At 61.0% G+C, this 17,153-nt stretch overlaps 1 protein-coding gene across 1 annotated transcript in view; it reads left to right on the top strand.

Moving 5' to 3' along the window:
* The first annotated feature begins 203 nt into the window (after positions 1 to 203).
* The window catches only part of PMEPA1 (prostate transmembrane protein, androgen induced 1), a 49,868-nt gene continuing 32,918 nt past the window's right edge, over positions 204 to 17,153 (top strand). Inside the window, exon 1 of the mRNA XM_036420188.2 lies at positions 204 to 830. Within this exon, the coding sequence (XP_036276081.1) occupies positions 716 to 830 (115 nt within the window). The 5' untranslated portion in view covers positions 204 to 715. The remainder of the gene's footprint in view (positions 831 to 17,153) is intronic.

Genomic DNA, 17,153 nt, shown 5'->3' with positions numbered 1-17,153 from the left:
ACCCGGCAGCGCTGCTAACCCGAGTCTCCCTCTCCCCGGGCTGGTGTGCAGGGCACGGGTCCCACACGGACCCGGTTGGAAAGGGGACCGAACGCCCCTCAGCTGCGCGGGTTCCGGTTCTGTGCGGGCAGCCTCGCTCTGGCCCTTTAAGAACCCGCCCCCTTCCCCGTCACCCCGCCCCGCGGCCCGGGGAGGGGGTGCGGGGGAACCTCGGCGGGGATTGGCGCAGCGCGCGCCCCCTCCCCGGCCCCCGCGCGGTGGGAACCGGCAGCCCCGTCTAGCGCTGACGTCAGACCGTCTGCCTGCCTCCGACCGCGGTCTCGGAGCGAAACCCGATCTCCTTGGACTTGAATGAGGAGGAGGCGGCGGCGGCGGCGGAGGAGGCGCTCGGCCGGGGAAAGCCAGCGGCGGAGGCTCAGCCCCGGCGGCCGCGCGCGCCCCGGCTGCCGGCCCATTTCCCGGACGCCACCCGCGGGCGCTGCCGACGCTCCGGGGGCCGCGGAGGGGCGGCCGGGGGTGGCGGGGGACCGCGGCCCCGCGCACTGAGTCCCGCGGCGCCCCGGAAACTTGGCGGCGTCCCGAGCCTGGCGAGCCGCGGCGCGCCTTCCCCGCCGCACGCCTTCTGCATGCGGGGCCCGAGCGCCGGGCGTCGGCCGGAGCCCCCCCCGGCCGCCCCCGCGCACCTCGCACCCCGCGCCGCGCCGCCACGCCGTCCATGCACCGCTTGATGGGGGTCAACGCCACCGCCGCCGCCGCCGCCGCCGCCGGGCAGCCCAATGTCTCCTGCACGTGCAACTGCAAACGCTCTTTGTTCCAGAGCATGGAGATCAGTGAGTGACCCCGCGCCCCCCTCCCCGGAGGCCCCATTGGGCTCAGACCCCAAGTCCAGGCGCAGCTGCGGGCGGGGACCCGGGCTGTGCGCGCCCCTTCGGGCCGTGAGCCCCGCGCCCCGGCTGCGCCCGCCGCGCCCCGGGCGCGCCCTCCCGGCTCGCGGCAGCTGGCGGCCGGCCCGGCTTTGTCCCGCGGCGCTGCGAGCCTGGCACGGCCCCCGCCGCCCGCGCCCTGCCCGCGGGGACTCGGACCCGGGCCGAGTGGTAGAGGGCGGCGGGGCGCCCGGCGGGAGAGAGCTAGGGTGGATGCGTGAAGTTTCCATTTTATTTCCCTAAGGGGCAGTCGCGTTGGAGCAATTAGGCCGGCTCTGTATCAACTTTGGCTGGGGGGGGGGGGGGGGGGGGGCCGGGCGTGTGAGACACTGTCTGGCCTGCGAGGTGTCTGGGGCTCCGAGCGGCTGTCTGGAGTGTGCGTGGCACCGTGTGTCTCGGTCTCTGTAAGTGGGTTGCGGTGCGTTGATGGGAGTGTGCGTGGCACCGTGTGTCTCGGTCTCTGGAAGTGGGTTGCGGTGCGTTGATGGGAGTGTGCGTCTCTGTGTGTGTCTCGGTCCCTGTAAGTGGGTTGCGGTGTGTTGATGGGAGTGTGCGTCTCTGTGTGTGTCTGTGTGTCTAGGTCGCGGTCTGTCCCAGGAGTACGTGTTTGCGAGCCTTCCCAGGTCTGCGTGGGGCTGGACGCCTCTCTTGGGGGTCTGGGGACCATTTGTGCCCAGGTGTCTGGATCCGGGGCTCCCGATGGTGGGTTTGGCCCAGCTGTGGATCCCGAGTATGTGTGTCATTGTGTGTCTGTCCCCGACGTAACTATAAATATCCTGTCTGGACAGCTTGGCTCAGTCAGACTGGGACGATGGTTACAAATGAGTCAAAGTTTGGGGCTGTTTGTGTTTGGGACTGCCTTGCCCTGGCAGAGGGAGGTAGAGGAGGATAGGGCTGGGGGTGTTTGAAGCTCAGCCTGATTTGCCCGGCACTTTCCTCCTATCGCCCACCCAGGTGGAGGTATAGCTGGATGGGGAATTGGCTGCCACCCCCTGGGGCCGTTTTCCAGCCAACACCCCTCCCCCAGCCACCTTTGGAGGACCTCTTGTCTCTCTGAACTTCATTTCCCATCTTCGCCCCTGGACACCTCAGGCGAGGGGGCACGCAGCCCTCTGCACGGCCAGCCTTCCAGCTGGGACCAGGAGCCAAAAGGCAGCTGCCACAGAGCCAGGGCCGTCACTAGGTGACTCATAAGCCAGTTTCCAAAGGCGGCTGCCACAGCTTTCGGCCCCTGAGCCTGTACAGTGAGGCTCAAGAGGTAAAAATAGCTCATGAGCCGCCCCGCTGGGGCAGGCTGGCGGGCTTGGGTGGGGGGTCCTTCCATTCACCTCGCCCCACTCCCTCCAGGCAATTGAGAGCCTTGCTCCCCTCCCCCAGCTGCCCTGCGCCAGGCCAGCGAGGTGCCAGGAGGACCTGCTCCGAGCCAGCCAGCGTTTTCGGAATTGAGTTGCATTTAAACCAGATTGCTTCCCAAAGGCCCTTTGTGAACTCGGGAGGCTAATGAAATGCACGGGGATGTTATTAAAATATGTTTGCACATGTTTGGAGTCTCCCAGTGCTAAATGGGTTGCTGCTTAGGTCTCCTCCTTGCCTTGTTTTTACCCCCTCCTTCTGTAAAGCTGCTCCGGGGACCTCCCGCCCAAGGGATCCACGTCGTGTTGAACTTGTTACCTTGAGGGCTGGGCTCTGTTTGACACTCTGCTCTTGTCCATCCTTTGGGCACAGGACTTAAAGGGCACTCGTTCTTATTTCCTCCCCTTCTTTGGCTAATATTTCGACTGACACTAAGGGTCAGTAAAACCGTGGCCTGCAGGGACCCTTGAGGGTAGCATCCAGAACCCTGGTCCTTGGCGCAGAGCTGGCCCGGGGCGGCCCATTACTCCCTGTACTTTTTACACAGGGCCCCCTGCTTACGGGAAGAAAGCCCAGGGCGGAGGAAGCAGCTTTAAAACCAGGTATAATGTAACCATTTGTTGCAAGTGCTAATCAGATTTCAGTCAAGGGTCTCCTGAGGAAGCCCAAGGGTCTGGAGTCCTTTTATACAAAGATGGAAGGATGGGAGGAAGGAGGGAGGGAGGAAGGAAAGATTGAAGAGGGGAAAGAAGCTGAGCAGTGGCCACTGGGTAGTTCACACAACAGCGCTGGGAACATTACCGATGCGTCTGGAGGGCCCGCCGGGCAGCATTCAGGGGGCTCTTTATGAGAGGGGATTGCCCTGGTTAGGACTTTTAAGCCACCTGGCCACAGGTTCCTCACCTGGTAAATGTGACCATGAGGTTGAAATGCTACCATCTTTCACGATGGGGCCTCTGCCCTCCGAACTCTGGCTGGAGGCTCCCGTGGCAGAAGTGGTCCTGCTCCAGTAGTCCTGGGTCCTCCCTCCGTGGGCTCAGGATCCACGCCGTCATTTCTAGATGAGGCAGGGTGTGATGGAAAGCTTTGCCCCTGGTCCCCCACCCACGCTAGACCGCCGATGGGCTCATTTCTCGTGGAGTGCACACACTGTCCCTGGAATTTGGAACTTGGGCTCCAGAGTAGGCCCACCTTGAACTTGGGGGGCTGGAAGGAATCCGTGGCATCCATTTTGCAGCATGGAGGGAGGGGGATGGGGGGGGGCAGACATCTGGAATGGGCTTGACTTGACTTTAACAAGATGCTCCATCTTTTCTGAGAGTCGAGAGTCTGATGCAGTTCGCTGTTCCCAAAACCCAGTCCGCAGAAAAACACACCTCTCTTTAAAGGCAGGGGTCTTGAGATTGAAAGCCGCAGGCTCAAGTGACAGCCCACCACGAAGGCAGCCAGGGAGGGGGTTCGCTCCGCTTCCTTTGAGAGGATTTCTCCTGCTACAGTTTTTTCTCAGCGTTCTTGTTGATCTTTTTTCTGTGTCTTTTAGAAATGACCCCGTCTTCCTCTACCCGCTTCTGCTCCTGCGGCTGGTAGAAGCCGACAGCTCTCTGGGCGGACTGAATTGTCTGCCGTACAGCCGCTGGCTCTTGTGATAGCATTTCTGGAGGGCCCTGGGAGGCTCACCCTGGCACCCCTGCGGGCAGACCTGCTTGGCAGTTTGGGTTTTTAACACCATCGGAGTCTTTGAGCCTCTGATTCCCCTTCTCCAGCTGGTTCCAAACCAGTAGTCCCACACAGCGTTCAGCACGCAGGGCGCCGTGTTCTGATTGTTCTCCTGACGCGCTGTACCGCTGAGCACTGAAGTCCCCGTGTCTCAGCCTGGACGCTGGGCCACCCTGGGCCAGATGATCCCCTTGGGAGGGTGGGAGGAGGTCCTGCGTGCTGAGGTTCGGCAGTACCCCTGGCCGGTCCCCACTGAGGCCAGAAAGAGCAGCTTCCACTCACCCCGACCCAGTGTAACCCAGACCACCTGCAGACTATGCCCGACGCCCCTGACAGGGTCCTGGCTGAAGCGCAGGCTCTAACGGGTCTTGGTGTCTGTGGGGGGGGGGTGGGCAGGAGGGCAGATCTGAGCTGCCAGATCCCCTGTCCCCTCAGAAGTCAGTCCCTGTGAAGACTGCGCCATCGCTCTCCAGCTTGGCGTCGTCCATTGTGCGGGAAGGGCTAGGGCTCCCTCAAGGACGGCCCAGTTTCCATCCTGCGTTTGCGTTTCTTGGGAGGAGAGGCTCCGGCACCTGTGGAAAGTGGGTATTTCAGGGTTTGGGTTGATCTTGGTGCCGAGGGCCGCTGTGCCCTCGGTGGGTCCTCTCAGCAGGGCTTTTCAACCCACAGCATTCTGCGGCTGATCTTGGCTGACCTTGGCTTGAGGTGCGATTAGGGGTTGAGTTTTGGCGGGACCTCAGGCCGGGCAGGAGGTCTGGGTTAAGCCAGCTACACCGCCCCACGAGGCCCGGGGTCAGGGAGGGCTTAGTCTTATCAAGACAGAAGATCTAATTGCTCCTGCTGCACAAGTGCCCCCAGGTGCCTGCCCACATATCCATGCATACCAGTGTGTGCACAGTCCCATGTGCCTGCACCCATACACATGCACACATACATGTACACACACTCCTCGGCCTTTCCTGCCAGCTTCCCTTTGGGTATGGATGGTTACTTCTCCTGGGCACGGAGGAAAAGAAATGGAGAGAAAGCTGTGCCGCTGTGTGCACTCTGCCTTCGAGAGAAGGGGAACGGAGTGACAGGGGGAGCCGCCGAGAGGAGGCTGCTGGGAGGGTCCTGCGGGGCTGCTGGCCTCAGCGCAGGACCAGGCACGTGCCCAGTGTCTGAGGGCTGCCGCTAGTGCACCCGGGTGCTGGCCGCCCCCCCCGCCCTCCATGGGTTTTAAACGTTATGGTGTGTTCAAACGTGAGGAAGGGTTTGAGAGGAGGGTCCTGGTGGGGGGGCCCAAACCAGAGGGTCTGGGTAGCGTTTTGTTTCGGACAAGTTTGCAGGCAGTGTGGCCGCGGGGATCCTGCCCAAAGAGGCCGCCGTTTCACATTGGATTTGGGAGCTGTGCACGGGCGGATGGGAGGAGAGCAAAGCTGAGGCCCGTTTTGTAAAGATGTCGTGTGCATGCACGTGCGTGTGTGTGTATGTGCATGTGTGTGTGTGCACACACATATTGAGGGACACATGTTGGGCTGTGCTGGTGTGCCCCCTGCTCTGGGTGTGCCTGTGCCAGGAGCATGGTTCCCGTGGGAGCGTTTTCTCTGGGGTGGCGGCAGAGGACGGGGTCTGCCCCCAGGGGCCCGGCTGCTGGGCTCGCCATTGCCACCTGGACCCCACGTGGCCAGATCTTCGGGTTCCAGCGATCGGGTCACTGGATTTTGATGTAAAACTGGGGGTTTAAGTACTGTCAGCAGCCTACTTTTCTCACTACGAGGGCCCACCGCTGTCCGCACACCCAGTGAAGCCCGTGTGCTACTGGATTAAGAGTGTGACCCGGGCCAGAGGGATCGAGGCCCAGCTCAGTTCCAAAAGTCACTGGCTGCTTCACGTGTCCGGTCTGTAAAGTGGGATCACAGCAGCCTGGGTGCTGGGGGCTGTGAATAAGCGGCCTCAGGGCGCCCGTGTCTGTGCTGCTTCCCCCTCGGGGCGGGCACACCCTCTGCGAAGTCATGAAAACAGCACTGACAGCCAGCCTCGCCTGGCTAACCCCCGGCACCTCTCCTCGGGGCCTTGTCAGCCTCTGGCGAGAAGTGCCGGTCACCAAGCTGGGAAAGTTCTGGAGTGGCTTGCCCACCGGAGTGGGGGCTTCAGACCGCGGCGTGTGCCTCAAACGGTTTGGGGCATTGCCAAGCTTTCGGAGAGCCACAGAACGGCTTCTCTCTTCTGTTTCCAGGGTGACTGATGGGTTTTTGCTTCCACTCCCTTTCCTGGTTGGATACAGAGAGCTCATTATGTGCCAGGTACTAGTGATGCATTTCTCAGTCTTCAAAACACCACCGTGAGTGAGCCATTGCTAGCACCGATTTGCAGATGCAAACACAGCATCAGAGAGGGTGAGACACTGGCTGCAGGTCACGCAGCCAGGAACTGAGGCTCTGCTGCGATTCACACCTAAGCTCCCTCCTCCCAGGATGTCTCTCCCATGAGGCCACACTGCCCCCCCGAGCTCCGGCGTTTTTTTTGTCAGACTTGACATTACAGCGGTGTTTCCGATTGTGGCCAAAGACCAAAACCCATTTGGACCTGCCTTCCGGGAGGAACACTAACAGACCTCAGAGCTCGAGGTGGCCTCTGATGCCTGCCATTCTGGCTGTTCCAGATGCTGTTCCAGGTGCTCCGGGACATCCGAGGACGTCACAGCAGAGCTGACGTCCGGTGAGGAAATGGAAGACATGAGCTCGTTTCCGGGAGGGGGGTGCTGAGACCCCCAGCTCCCAGACTGGCCATCCTGTTGGGCCCCCGAGTCCCCGAGAGCTCCGTGGGACCGGGCACAGTATTGAGCACCGTGTGATCAGGGTGCCATACCTGTTCCCTCCCGTCACCCAGCATGAGGTGCCCCCAGCCTGGCAGATAGCTCGTACGTGTAGGAGGAGGGGAGAAAGTGGGCAGGGCAGGCTGATGGGCTCACAGAAGATTCCAGATAGGAGAGGAGGTAGTCAAGATACAGACTCTGAGAACCGTTCTTTTTGGGTTTGGACGAGGGTCCCTTGGGAGGAATGCCTCCGGTCCTCACAGGGTGCGGGGCAGGAGCCTGAGCACTGACAGCACCCGCACAGAGAAGCAGTGTGGGTGCTCCACTCCTCGGCAGGAGGCTGCGCCTGAGCGTCTGCACCCATGGGAGGTGCTCTGAGGGGTGGCACCGGGATGCCCACAGCCCCGTCGGCGGGAAGAGGCCCAGCCCCCGCCTCCCACCCCCATTCTTCGGGCTTTGCCCTGGGCCCTGGGCTCTCTAGGAAGCTGACCCCCATGTTCCCAGGCTCTGTCCTCAGAAACAAGTTAAATGAGGAGCTGAGTCAGTTTCAACAAAGTTTGGGGCAAGCCCACTGCCCTTTCCCCAAAGAAGTGTTCACCCCCAGTGGTCTGGCCGCCCACTTCAGACACCCTGACTGCTGTGCCCCCCCAGGCTGTGCGGCAGTGAGAGGCCGTGGGCCCGCTGCCTGTTGTGCGTGCCCACGCGGGCTGGGCGTCCCTGACAGGACGCTCCCGCAAGGCTCAGCCCCAGCAGCCACACCGCCTTGAGGGAGGCTCAGAATTTGCCTGTGGCCACAGCAAACACCCCTTCTTCACCAGCCCAAGTTAAAGCAGGTGAAATAGCTGTGATCTGATGCTACAACTGCAGCTGATGTCCAGGGAAATGTGGTGTGAGAGTCTGGTTCTTGTCGAAGATGTGTTTCAACAGCCGGGAGAATCTCTGTTCTGTTATGGCCCCTCCATTGAGGGAATAATAAATAAATAAATAAATAAATAAATAAATAAAAAGTTAATGCTGAAACCGTCACCAGAACTCTGTATGTCCATGCTCGCTCCCGTTACACTGCTCACTGGCTGCACATTAGAAGGACTTCCTGACGGCCTTAGTCACCTGGAGCAAAGTAGAAAGGGAAGGTATTGGGAGGGTCCATTCTGTCCCAGGAGCCCTGCAGGAATTTGGTGGCTGCCCCGCCCCCGTTTACAAATTCCCAAACCGTAGGGCTCCTGCGCAGTAGCCACTCACAGGTCTAACTCTCACTGCCTTCCGAAAAGCAGTATAGCCAGCACTACTTCTGTAAACCTATGAATCAACTTTGCGCAAACACCCTGAGTAATTTCTTTGTTCCTTTTTTTTACGTGGTAATTGGTGTCTGTAAAAGCCAAAGGTTTGGGCTTGCAGAAGGCATGATTCATTTATTGGTGTCTGCGCCGCCCCGCCGCCGTTCAGTCATTCCAGGATGCCGTCTCGGTGAGCCGGGCGTGATTCATCCCGGGCTGGGCTCGGCAGCCCATGGGGTCACGACCATCGGAGGAAGCGGTTTTTTTTCTAATCTATTTATGGTATGGGAGAAAGAGGTGGGTGTATTGAGATGATGGAGAGGGTGTCAATTACATTAGTGAATATCACCGATTAAATAACACCAACCAGCCCTTAAACACCACTCCACTTACTGCTGTAGATCATTAAGATAGACCACAGCTGAACACGCCCCTGTCTCTCGCCGTGCTGCTGACGCGTCCCGGTCTCTGAGCAGGCTGTGGGCAGGGATGCCCCGTCTAACCTGGAGCAGAGTTTCAAGCTGGGAGCCACTGATGCAGGGATGTTGGCATTTAAAAAGTCTACTTGTAACGGTTTAAATGTCTCTGCTTCAGGGTCAGGGGCCACTCCCTACGCCCCTCTCATTTGCTTACCCGTGGAGCTGCTGGTTTTACCTAATTTTATTAGTTACTTTGAGCTCTAAATAAAATTGTCACCGTCCCCCCATCTAGAGGTAATTAGTAGTGCTTGCTGCATGGCTGAGGTGCAATTATGAGCCCAACTTCCAATTCCACGTGGATCTAGGCCCGACTCGCAAATCACAGGCCAGAGTGGCTTGTGTTTCGTTGAAGAAGGTTTCCGCCTGCCGTCCCCTCTGAGTGGTTCTCCGTCTGTAGCAGGTGTCCTGCCCTCGGCATCGCCGAACAGAGGTGTCTGGCCCCGTCCCCGGGAGGCCTCAGCTCCTGTGCACCGTTAGTCGGGGGGACAGCTAGCCAAGATTTCTCCAGCTGCTTTGTGACTTTAAGGTGTGGGTGGGGAATGAATGCTTGGCATTCGGCTCAGCACACCCCTTCCTGCCTGAGACAAACATGGCCACCCCACGCCCACCCCTGCCGGGCTCCCATCCCTCCGAGGTGGTGCGCCCATGCCCACCCCCGGCCCGGGTGAGGGTGGTCTCCAGCAGTGAGATCACAGTGCAGGTGGTCCTCGCTGGGAACACTGGGCATTGTCTGCAGAACTGGCCGTGGGAGGGTGGCTGCAGGGCTCCGGGAGGAGAGTAGCGGCTCCTGCTTGCAGCCACCGGGACTCCCTGTCTGCTGCTCCTCCTGTCACACGGCAGCGGCCTAATGGGCAGGGTCAGCTCCTTCCTGAGATCCAAGGAGGGACGCAGCCCCTGCCTTTGGCTGGCAGGCCTGGTCCCTCTCGGACCCCTGGGCTTGCGTGTGGGGAGATATGGGGAGTGAGACCCCACCTCCTGCAATCAGCCCCCGACGTACTTCATTGCTCTTTAGAATCACAGCCACTAACTCGAATGCCGCAGAAGCCCCCATTTCGCCTTGCAGTCGCTTTCCCGGATGTCTTGAGCCCGACCTAAGCCCAGTGTAGCAGTCATTTACATTCCAGTGAGAATGAGCCCTGGACGCTCTCCCCAGAATAGACTCAGGCCGTGACCAGGGGTGGGGTTCGGGAAGAAGAAGAAGAAGAAAGGGAGGCACTGAGAGGCACGAGCACTCAGCACCCAGCACTTTCGCTTACTTATGGCTTCCTGGGTGTTTGCTGGTGGCAGCGAGGCTTTTTGAATCCCAGCGGCTCCTCCTGTCAGTCGTGCACGTGGGCCGGGAGCAGAGCTACGGCACCACACGTGGCTGCGGAGATCACCCCGCCAGGAGCAGAGCAGGGTTCAAACTGGGGCTGCGGGGCCCCGAGGCCTATGCTTTGCCCACTGTCCCCTGGGCCTCAGAACCACCTAGCCCCTGGTAAGGCTCCGCGCCTTTGCCCTCTGGCTTTTCCAGCTGGGCCCATGTCCTATCCAGTCCCTCCTCCACACTCCCCTTCCTGGAAGGGTCACCTGGCCGTGGTCTGAGGCTTAAGCTGCAGAGAGCAAGAATGTGTCCCGCATCGGGCTGCCGCTGAGGGGATGAAGGGGTCACCGTGACCTGTGGGGGCTGGGCTCCCCAAGAGGTGCCTCCTGAGTCTGGCTGACCGGGAACCCTAACCCTCAGGCTGCACCTGGGCCAGTCCTGGGCGTGAGGCAGGGCAGCCGCACTAATTACAGCTCTGCTGGTGACCCCAGGGTTTGGCGGAGGGAGGCACATGGGCACAGGGAGGGCTAGAGGGGAAGGAGGGACCCAGACCATTCACAGCCCGAGGCCCGGCCATAGCCAGAGGACTGCTGCAGCATCACCACCACAAGACCACCCACTGCCGGGCCTCCGATTGGCCGCTGTCCCACTCCTGTGCCTCTCCTGGACCGGGACCCGCGTGCCGTCCCGTCCTGGCTGGACCCCATTCTGGCTTCCAGCCGGGGCTGGCCCTTCTCCTGTTCGGGATCAGGTGCTGTGACGGGGGCCCTGCAGCGTGGGGCCAGGGAACCTGGGGCTGGTGGGCAGGTGGCTCCTGGGCTGTAGGTTTCAGTCTTCAGTTCTGTTGCCGGCAGGGACAGCCTGGGTGGGTGCACGGTTCCCAGCATCGGGCCGGAGCTGGATGCCGGCCTCCTGCTCTGCTCCCCGAGGCTGGCCGGCCCGGCCCTGAAACGGGCCCTTTGCTGGAGCTGCCCCCACCGTGGCCTTCTAGGTTCTCGGCAGCCATAGCTGGCTCTCTGCTCCACCGGGAGGCTCGCCGCTGCTTGCAGGGTTTCCTGGCACAGGGACAGGAGGCGGAATGGTCAGGGCACGGGCTTTCTTGTCTCCGATGAGCCCATGTGTCTCTGTCTCCCTCACACCACCCCCTCCTAACTTCCCTCTCTGTGGGCATCATTGAACCCAGGGCTCCTGGGAGAAGAAGGAAAGCCTCACACTGTCCCTTCCCTTCCCTTCTGTCGTCAGACGTCCTCTCTGGGCCTGTGTGTCCTCGCTGTGCCGGTGGGTTGAGGTGTAATTTACAGTCGCATTGCGCAGGCGTAAGTACCGTAACGGGTTGTGGCAAGCCTATGGGGGGCAACGGCCCAGACATGCCCCGCCTTCTGCCTGAGCCGCCCACCGGAGACCCCGTTTTCCTGGGGGAGATGTTGTGTAAGTGGGGTCACCCTGTGCTCCCTCCTGCTGTCTGGCCGCTGCCGTGCTGTCTCCGACTCAGGTCCACCTGTGCTGGGTGCCCGCGGAGGGCCTTGTCATTCCTGAGTTTTCACAAGGGCCGGGGGACTGTGTGACAGGACAGGCGGGGCCCCGAGGAGTGACTGTCCCATGTGGGAATCCAGGCGCTTCCATGGGGAAAGGTCGTGTAACCTGACTCTGGGCCCAAACCCAGGCACTCGAGGCCCCCCTGGGAGTCTCAGGGTGGGGACAGAGCTCACAGCCGGGGCCCCCAGCTGCTCATGCCCACCGCCTGGTCGCCTCACCTGGCCTGCATTCCTTCTCGGGGAATGAGGATGTGGGTGACTCCAGACAGGTATGAATCATGTCTGGGGGAGGTGGTTACTCACAGGCGGGGAGCTCGGGACCTAGTTCCTGTGGCTGGTGGTCGGCTTGGACCTCGGAAGGGAGCGTGTGACGTGGGGGTTGGGGCTGCCTCCGGGACACAAGGAGCTGGAGGCTGTGGTCCCCATCTCCTCGACTCTAGAATTCTCTGGAGAACACACAGTAGCCAGGTGACTGCGGTGCCTGGAATCCTGGCTCCTTTGCTTCCCAGCTCTGTGGTCCCCAGTCCTCTCCTATAAAACAGATACCAGTATGTGTTCTGACTTCTTTGGAAGGTTATGAGACAACATTGGCTCACTGCTCTTGCTGAATGCCAGCCCTGCAGGAGCTACTGGATCTAGCCCATTTTTCAGATGGGCAAACTGAGGCTCAGAGGATAGAAGTCACTTGCCCAAGGGCACGTGAATGGTAATTGGCTGAGCTGGCACCTGCATCATAACTACCCTTCCTTGTAGGTTTGGAGGCATCCAGTGACCCAAAGTGAACTGTAGCCCGTGAGAAAGTTCTGGAGGGCCTTTCACGTTTAATAGTCACGCCCTCGAGTGTTAAATGTACGTGAGGAAAAAACCGAGCAGGCACCTCATTGATTTCCTGAATGTTATTGTTTAAGACAGAGCTCAGTAGCCAAAGCGAGTTGGTTGAATATTTATTGAAGATGTAAAATGAGCATACCGAGGAATTGTAATTCCTTCCATGGGTGCTGGAAATGGCAGCCATGGGGAAGGCTGGTGGGCAGCAGCGTCCAGGGCGCCTCCACGGCATCCTCAGGGGCTCAGAGAGCAATCACAGCGTGGAAGCGCTTCACTCTTTGGCCTTTGAGGGTCAGGATCAACTCGAAGGTCAGGGTCAACTCGATTCTAATGGCATCAAGGTCATGGGTGCTGTCGCCCTCTGAAACCCAGGGGGAGAGTCCGTGGACGGCGGTTACGGTGAGCAGGTTCTCCCTCCCGCGCTTCCTCCAGCCTCCGCCCAGAGCAGCTTCCGCAGCGATGGGTCCAGCTTCCCTTTCAGGATGGCGCTGATGGCGAGACACCAGCCCTCTGCCCCACTGGCCTCTCCGCTGAGGCTCGGGGGTCTGTGACCTGCCCGGTCACGGCTGTGTCGTCTGGATTCTGTGTGTGGATTCTTTGTCATCAGAGGGGTCTTTTCCCATGGACTTTCAGAAAGAGTGGAAAGGAGGGGGAGGGACACAGAGAGAGAAACTTCGATGTGAGAAAGACACATTGATCGGTTGCTTCCCACACACCCCAACCAGGACCGGGGATCGATCGAGCCTGCAACTGAGGTACGTGCCTTTGACCAGTATCAAATCCAAGACCCTTCTGTCTGCAGGCCAACACTCTGTCCACTGAGCCAATTGGCTAGGATTGGACTCTGCGTTTTAACCAAGATTTCTGCGTTCCCTTTTTTTTTTTAATGGAAAAATATCACCTTTATTTAATTGCCTCGGTGCCTGACATGGTTTGATATTTCACAGGATAGATCCGTGATTTATTAGCCGGCTTCCTAATGTACCTTTCGGCTCTGGGGAGAGCAGACACGGTGGGAAGCGAGTGAGCAAAGGTCTTTCCCGGCTCTGGCCTCCTGGTGGTCCCACCATCAGTGGTGCAATGTCCCGGCTGCAGCTGCGGCGATGGCGGTGTGGCACCGGGGCTGTGCATGCCACCGTCTGGCACGGGGGCTGGCAGAGCTTGCTTACTTCTGCTATTTTCAAAATGGTGGGGGGAGAGGTGGGAGAGCTGCTTGAAGACCCTCTGGTGAGACTGGAGTGGAGCCTCTGAGAGGGGGCAGAGCTCCCTTGGGGAACCGGCCTGTGAGGCCGGCCTGGCCCAGGTGAGACAGCCGCCTTCCTGACTCATAGACCTTCCTGGGCCTCCGATCCTGGCCTGGGGCTGGTCCCGGAACTGAGAGGAAAGGGCAGGAGGTGCCTCCCTCCACCCACTGGCCTTCCCTGTGGGGTAAGGGAGACACAGCTCCTGGGCCTGCCTCCTGCCTGACTACCTGTCTGGGAATTTTTATTGCAGCCCACAGAGGCCTCGCAGCCCCGCTGGAATGCGAAGGCTCCTGGCCCAGCAGGTGGCCGTGGTTCTGCCGCTGTGGGACTGTCTGGGCTCTGTGTTTAACTCCGCCTGGCTGGTTCCGGTTAGATTTGGGTTTGACCACTTCCCGGAGACCTTGGCCCACAGCAGGGACTGGATCAGCAGTTGATAGGATGAGGTGTGAGAGCCGGGAAAGTGGGCCTGAGGGTCAGAGCTCCCAGGCAGCCCCGTTGTGTCCCTAACACCACCCCCCCCACACTCACTATGGAGTCCTCGTACCTCTGGTGGTACTTACTGCTATACTACAGTGGGTCCTATGGTACAGATGTGCTCACTGAGGTTTAATTGGTCTCATGGCTGTTGTGGCAGAGCCCGGACTCCCACCCTGGCGGGAGGGCTGCCCAGCTTCGATGTATAAGTGTGAGCTGTGGGCTTGGCGGGGACAGTTACGGCCCTTACGGATCTGACCCACCTTGCCAGTCTGCCGTCCGTCCGTGGGAGAGGGGTGCCCACCCTGCGTGTCCGGAGAGGGCCCCGGGCCGCACTGACTCCTGCACTGACCTCTTCTCCAGCTGGCAGCCTTTGCCCTCAAGGAATTCTCCTGGGCCAGGAGCAACGTGCATCCCCTGCAGCTGAAGCCAGAGACCCGGCTCCCGGGAAGGAACAGGGCTGAGCAGAGCAGAAGGTTTGGGGAGGAGGGCCAGGCCCAGGGAGAGCCGGGCACCGGGATGGTGAGCCCGGGGCCCCCTCCCCTCTCCTGGCTGTGGGTGGTTTCCTGCCGCTGGCCTCGGCAGCCCCGTTGTCTGCCCCACCCCATGGTTTTATGGGTGCCCTGATGGGGATCTAGCCCAGCCTGTGGGACCCTCCAAGAGGCAGCCCGCGTGCGGAAGTGAGCAGGTGAGGAGGACCTGGACCCAGCAGGGATGGCGGCAGGCGGGCGGGCATGGGCCGAGCAGCCTGGACCACCCCCCACCCCGGAGAGTGTCCTTGGGGCTGCTCCCCCTGTGAGCCTGCTGCCTCGTCTGTCAGCTGGACGGCCTGAGAATCAGCTGCTTCGTAGCTCAGAGCGGGGATCAGTGAGAGAATAGAGCCTGGCTCCCTGCCAGTGCCTCGGACATGCCCAGGAAATGCCACCTGTTCTGCTACAAAGACGTGGTCCCACCGAGGCAGCCACACTCCGGAAGTCCCGGGATCCCCTGGGAGAGGCGGGGAGGGAGGGCTGGGGCCCCTAGCTCCCGGGGGGACGCGAGCTGGGCCTTGAGGCTGGAGCAGGACTTCTGCCGCGGAGGGAGAGGTTGCTGAGTGGGGTTACAAGTACCAGCCCCTCCCCATCACCCGCTCTCCATTCCCAGGTGGCGGGGCAGGTCACCGAGGCTGTGGCACCGGAGGTGGGGGCAGGTGCTGTGGACCAAATCAAGGCCAGGAGACCCAGCGTCCCTCCCCTGCCCCTCTCCACTCACCCTGCTTAGTCCCCGCAGCAGGGCAGTGTTTCTTCCGGGAGAAGTGCGCCCCATCCCGCCCCGAGTGACCAGAAGAGGAGGCCTGGGGTGGGAGCTGCTGCCATCCCATTGGGCCTCCCTGCCCTCCCCTGAGCACCCTTCCCCTCCGCCTGCCCAGGGCCCCCAGCCCAGCCCAGCTCCTGAGAAGACGGGCCAGGGAAGGGGGTCCCCGTCCCAGACTGACCTGGGGCTGGAAGACTGGGCGGGGCATGTACGTTCGTGCTATAATAATTTGGGGACCTCACTGATGGACAGTTTTTCTCCCTACTTCACTCCTTCACTCGCGAACTCTTGACGTTTATGAAGCACCTACTCTGTGTTGGGCCTCGGGTTCTGGAAACGTGCAGCCGTGAGAAAGACAGGGCGCAGTGGGGAGAGGTGGCCGGACGCCGCTGGTAAACGAGCCGGGCCCCAGCTGTGGCTGCACAGCATCCACCAGGGGCCACGCGCTGAGCGGGACGCGCACCTGCAGGCGGCCCTCGGCTTCCCCCGCCATGCTGACCAGGCCCAGGGGCTGCGCTTTTGCCCTTTTCTTGTAGGTTCTGGGTCCTGTCGGCTGGGGCCCCCGCGGTACGATGGTCCTGGGGGTGCCCTGGAAGCCTGGCATGTTTCTGAGAGGGCCCGGGACCCCAGGACTAACAGGTGCCCAGGGCTGCGGACACCACCCCTAGCATTTTTGCCTCTTGAGTCACAATGAAAATGCTGTGACTCTGCTGATTGTAAGAAGTGATAGATGCTCCTTATTTAACCAAAAGTCAAAAGAATTTGATAAATGGCAAAGACGAAAGTAAAAATGTCTGCCGTCCTACCGGGAGGTCGGTTATTTGGCTGATCACTCCCACAGGCCTGCCTCCGGGCGTCTGAGCTGAAGGCTGACAGAGGCTGCACAGTGGTTAGGGAGATGGGTGCAGGCCCCCTCCCCTCCCCGGCCCCAGCCCACACACGTGTCACAACCTCTGGCCGCATCAACCCTGGCAGGGCTGCTCTGCCATCCATTTGGTGTACTGAAAGCCTCTGCTGGTAAGACAGGTCTGAGAACCCAGAGAGGGTGAGCAGGGCCTGGGCCACACAGCCACCAGCCAGGCACGTGTCCAGGAATGTGCCAGGGACTTGAGCAGGGCCTTCCAGAAACAGGAGACCCCGTTGCTCACACACACACACATACATCAACCAGGAACACACGGGAAGCTTCTAAACTGATCTGACAAGGAAACGGCAGAGTTCACAGATGTGCCTGGGGCCCTGGGGTCCCGGGCTTCCTGAGGGCTTCCTGGGCGCCCGCTCCCGTAGTGGCGGCTCAGGAGTCCCCGAGTTTCAATGTGCCCAGCTTTGTGGCCCAGGCTGGATTCTGGGAGCTGGGCTAGCCGTGTCTGTCCCAAGAGAGACAGGAAGTGCAGGGCACCGGGCCCACCCCTGTGCCCGACCTCTCCGCCGGGAGGCCAGCCTCGGTCCGCACACAATGCCCCCTCTCACGTCCAGACGGGCGGTCTAGACGCTCACGCTCCCTTTTGTGCTGGAGGGTCAGGGGTCGGGAGTGGCCCCAGAGAGTGGGATTGGGGCCCGGCAGGAAGAAACCTCCCCGGGAGAAGAAAGGTGGGGGCCGGGGGGGGGGGGGAGGTGAAAGGACACCAGTCTCCAAGGAGGCGGCCGGCGACCAGCCCGCCCAGCAGAGCAGGTGCTGATGGTAATGACCGGGCAGCTCCGGGCAGAAATGCCGGTGAAACCCAATCCAGCTGACGCCCACGCAGGCCTGTGCCCGGAGCCGCTCAGCTGACACATCTAAATAAAACCCGCTGCCCGTGCCAGTGGGTCTGGGCCAGAGGCAGCGCCCAGCCAGGCCGGAGCCCAGGAAACCCCGTGCGTAGGGGTGCAGCTGTGCCACGTCCCCACCTCAGCGCCCGGGGATCCTTGCCACAGCCCGGTGCTTTGTAAAG

The sequence above is a fragment of the Pipistrellus kuhlii genome, unplaced genomic scaffold (assembly GCF_014108245.1).
Source record: "Pipistrellus kuhlii isolate mPipKuh1 unplaced genomic scaffold, mPipKuh1.p scaffold_m20_p_63, whole genome shotgun sequence".
NCBI classification, from domain to species: domain Eukaryota; kingdom Metazoa; phylum Chordata; class Mammalia; order Chiroptera; family Vespertilionidae; genus Pipistrellus; species Pipistrellus kuhlii.
Note: the sequence above shows the minus strand (reverse complement) of the source record. Positions and strands in the feature narration are given on the sequence as shown.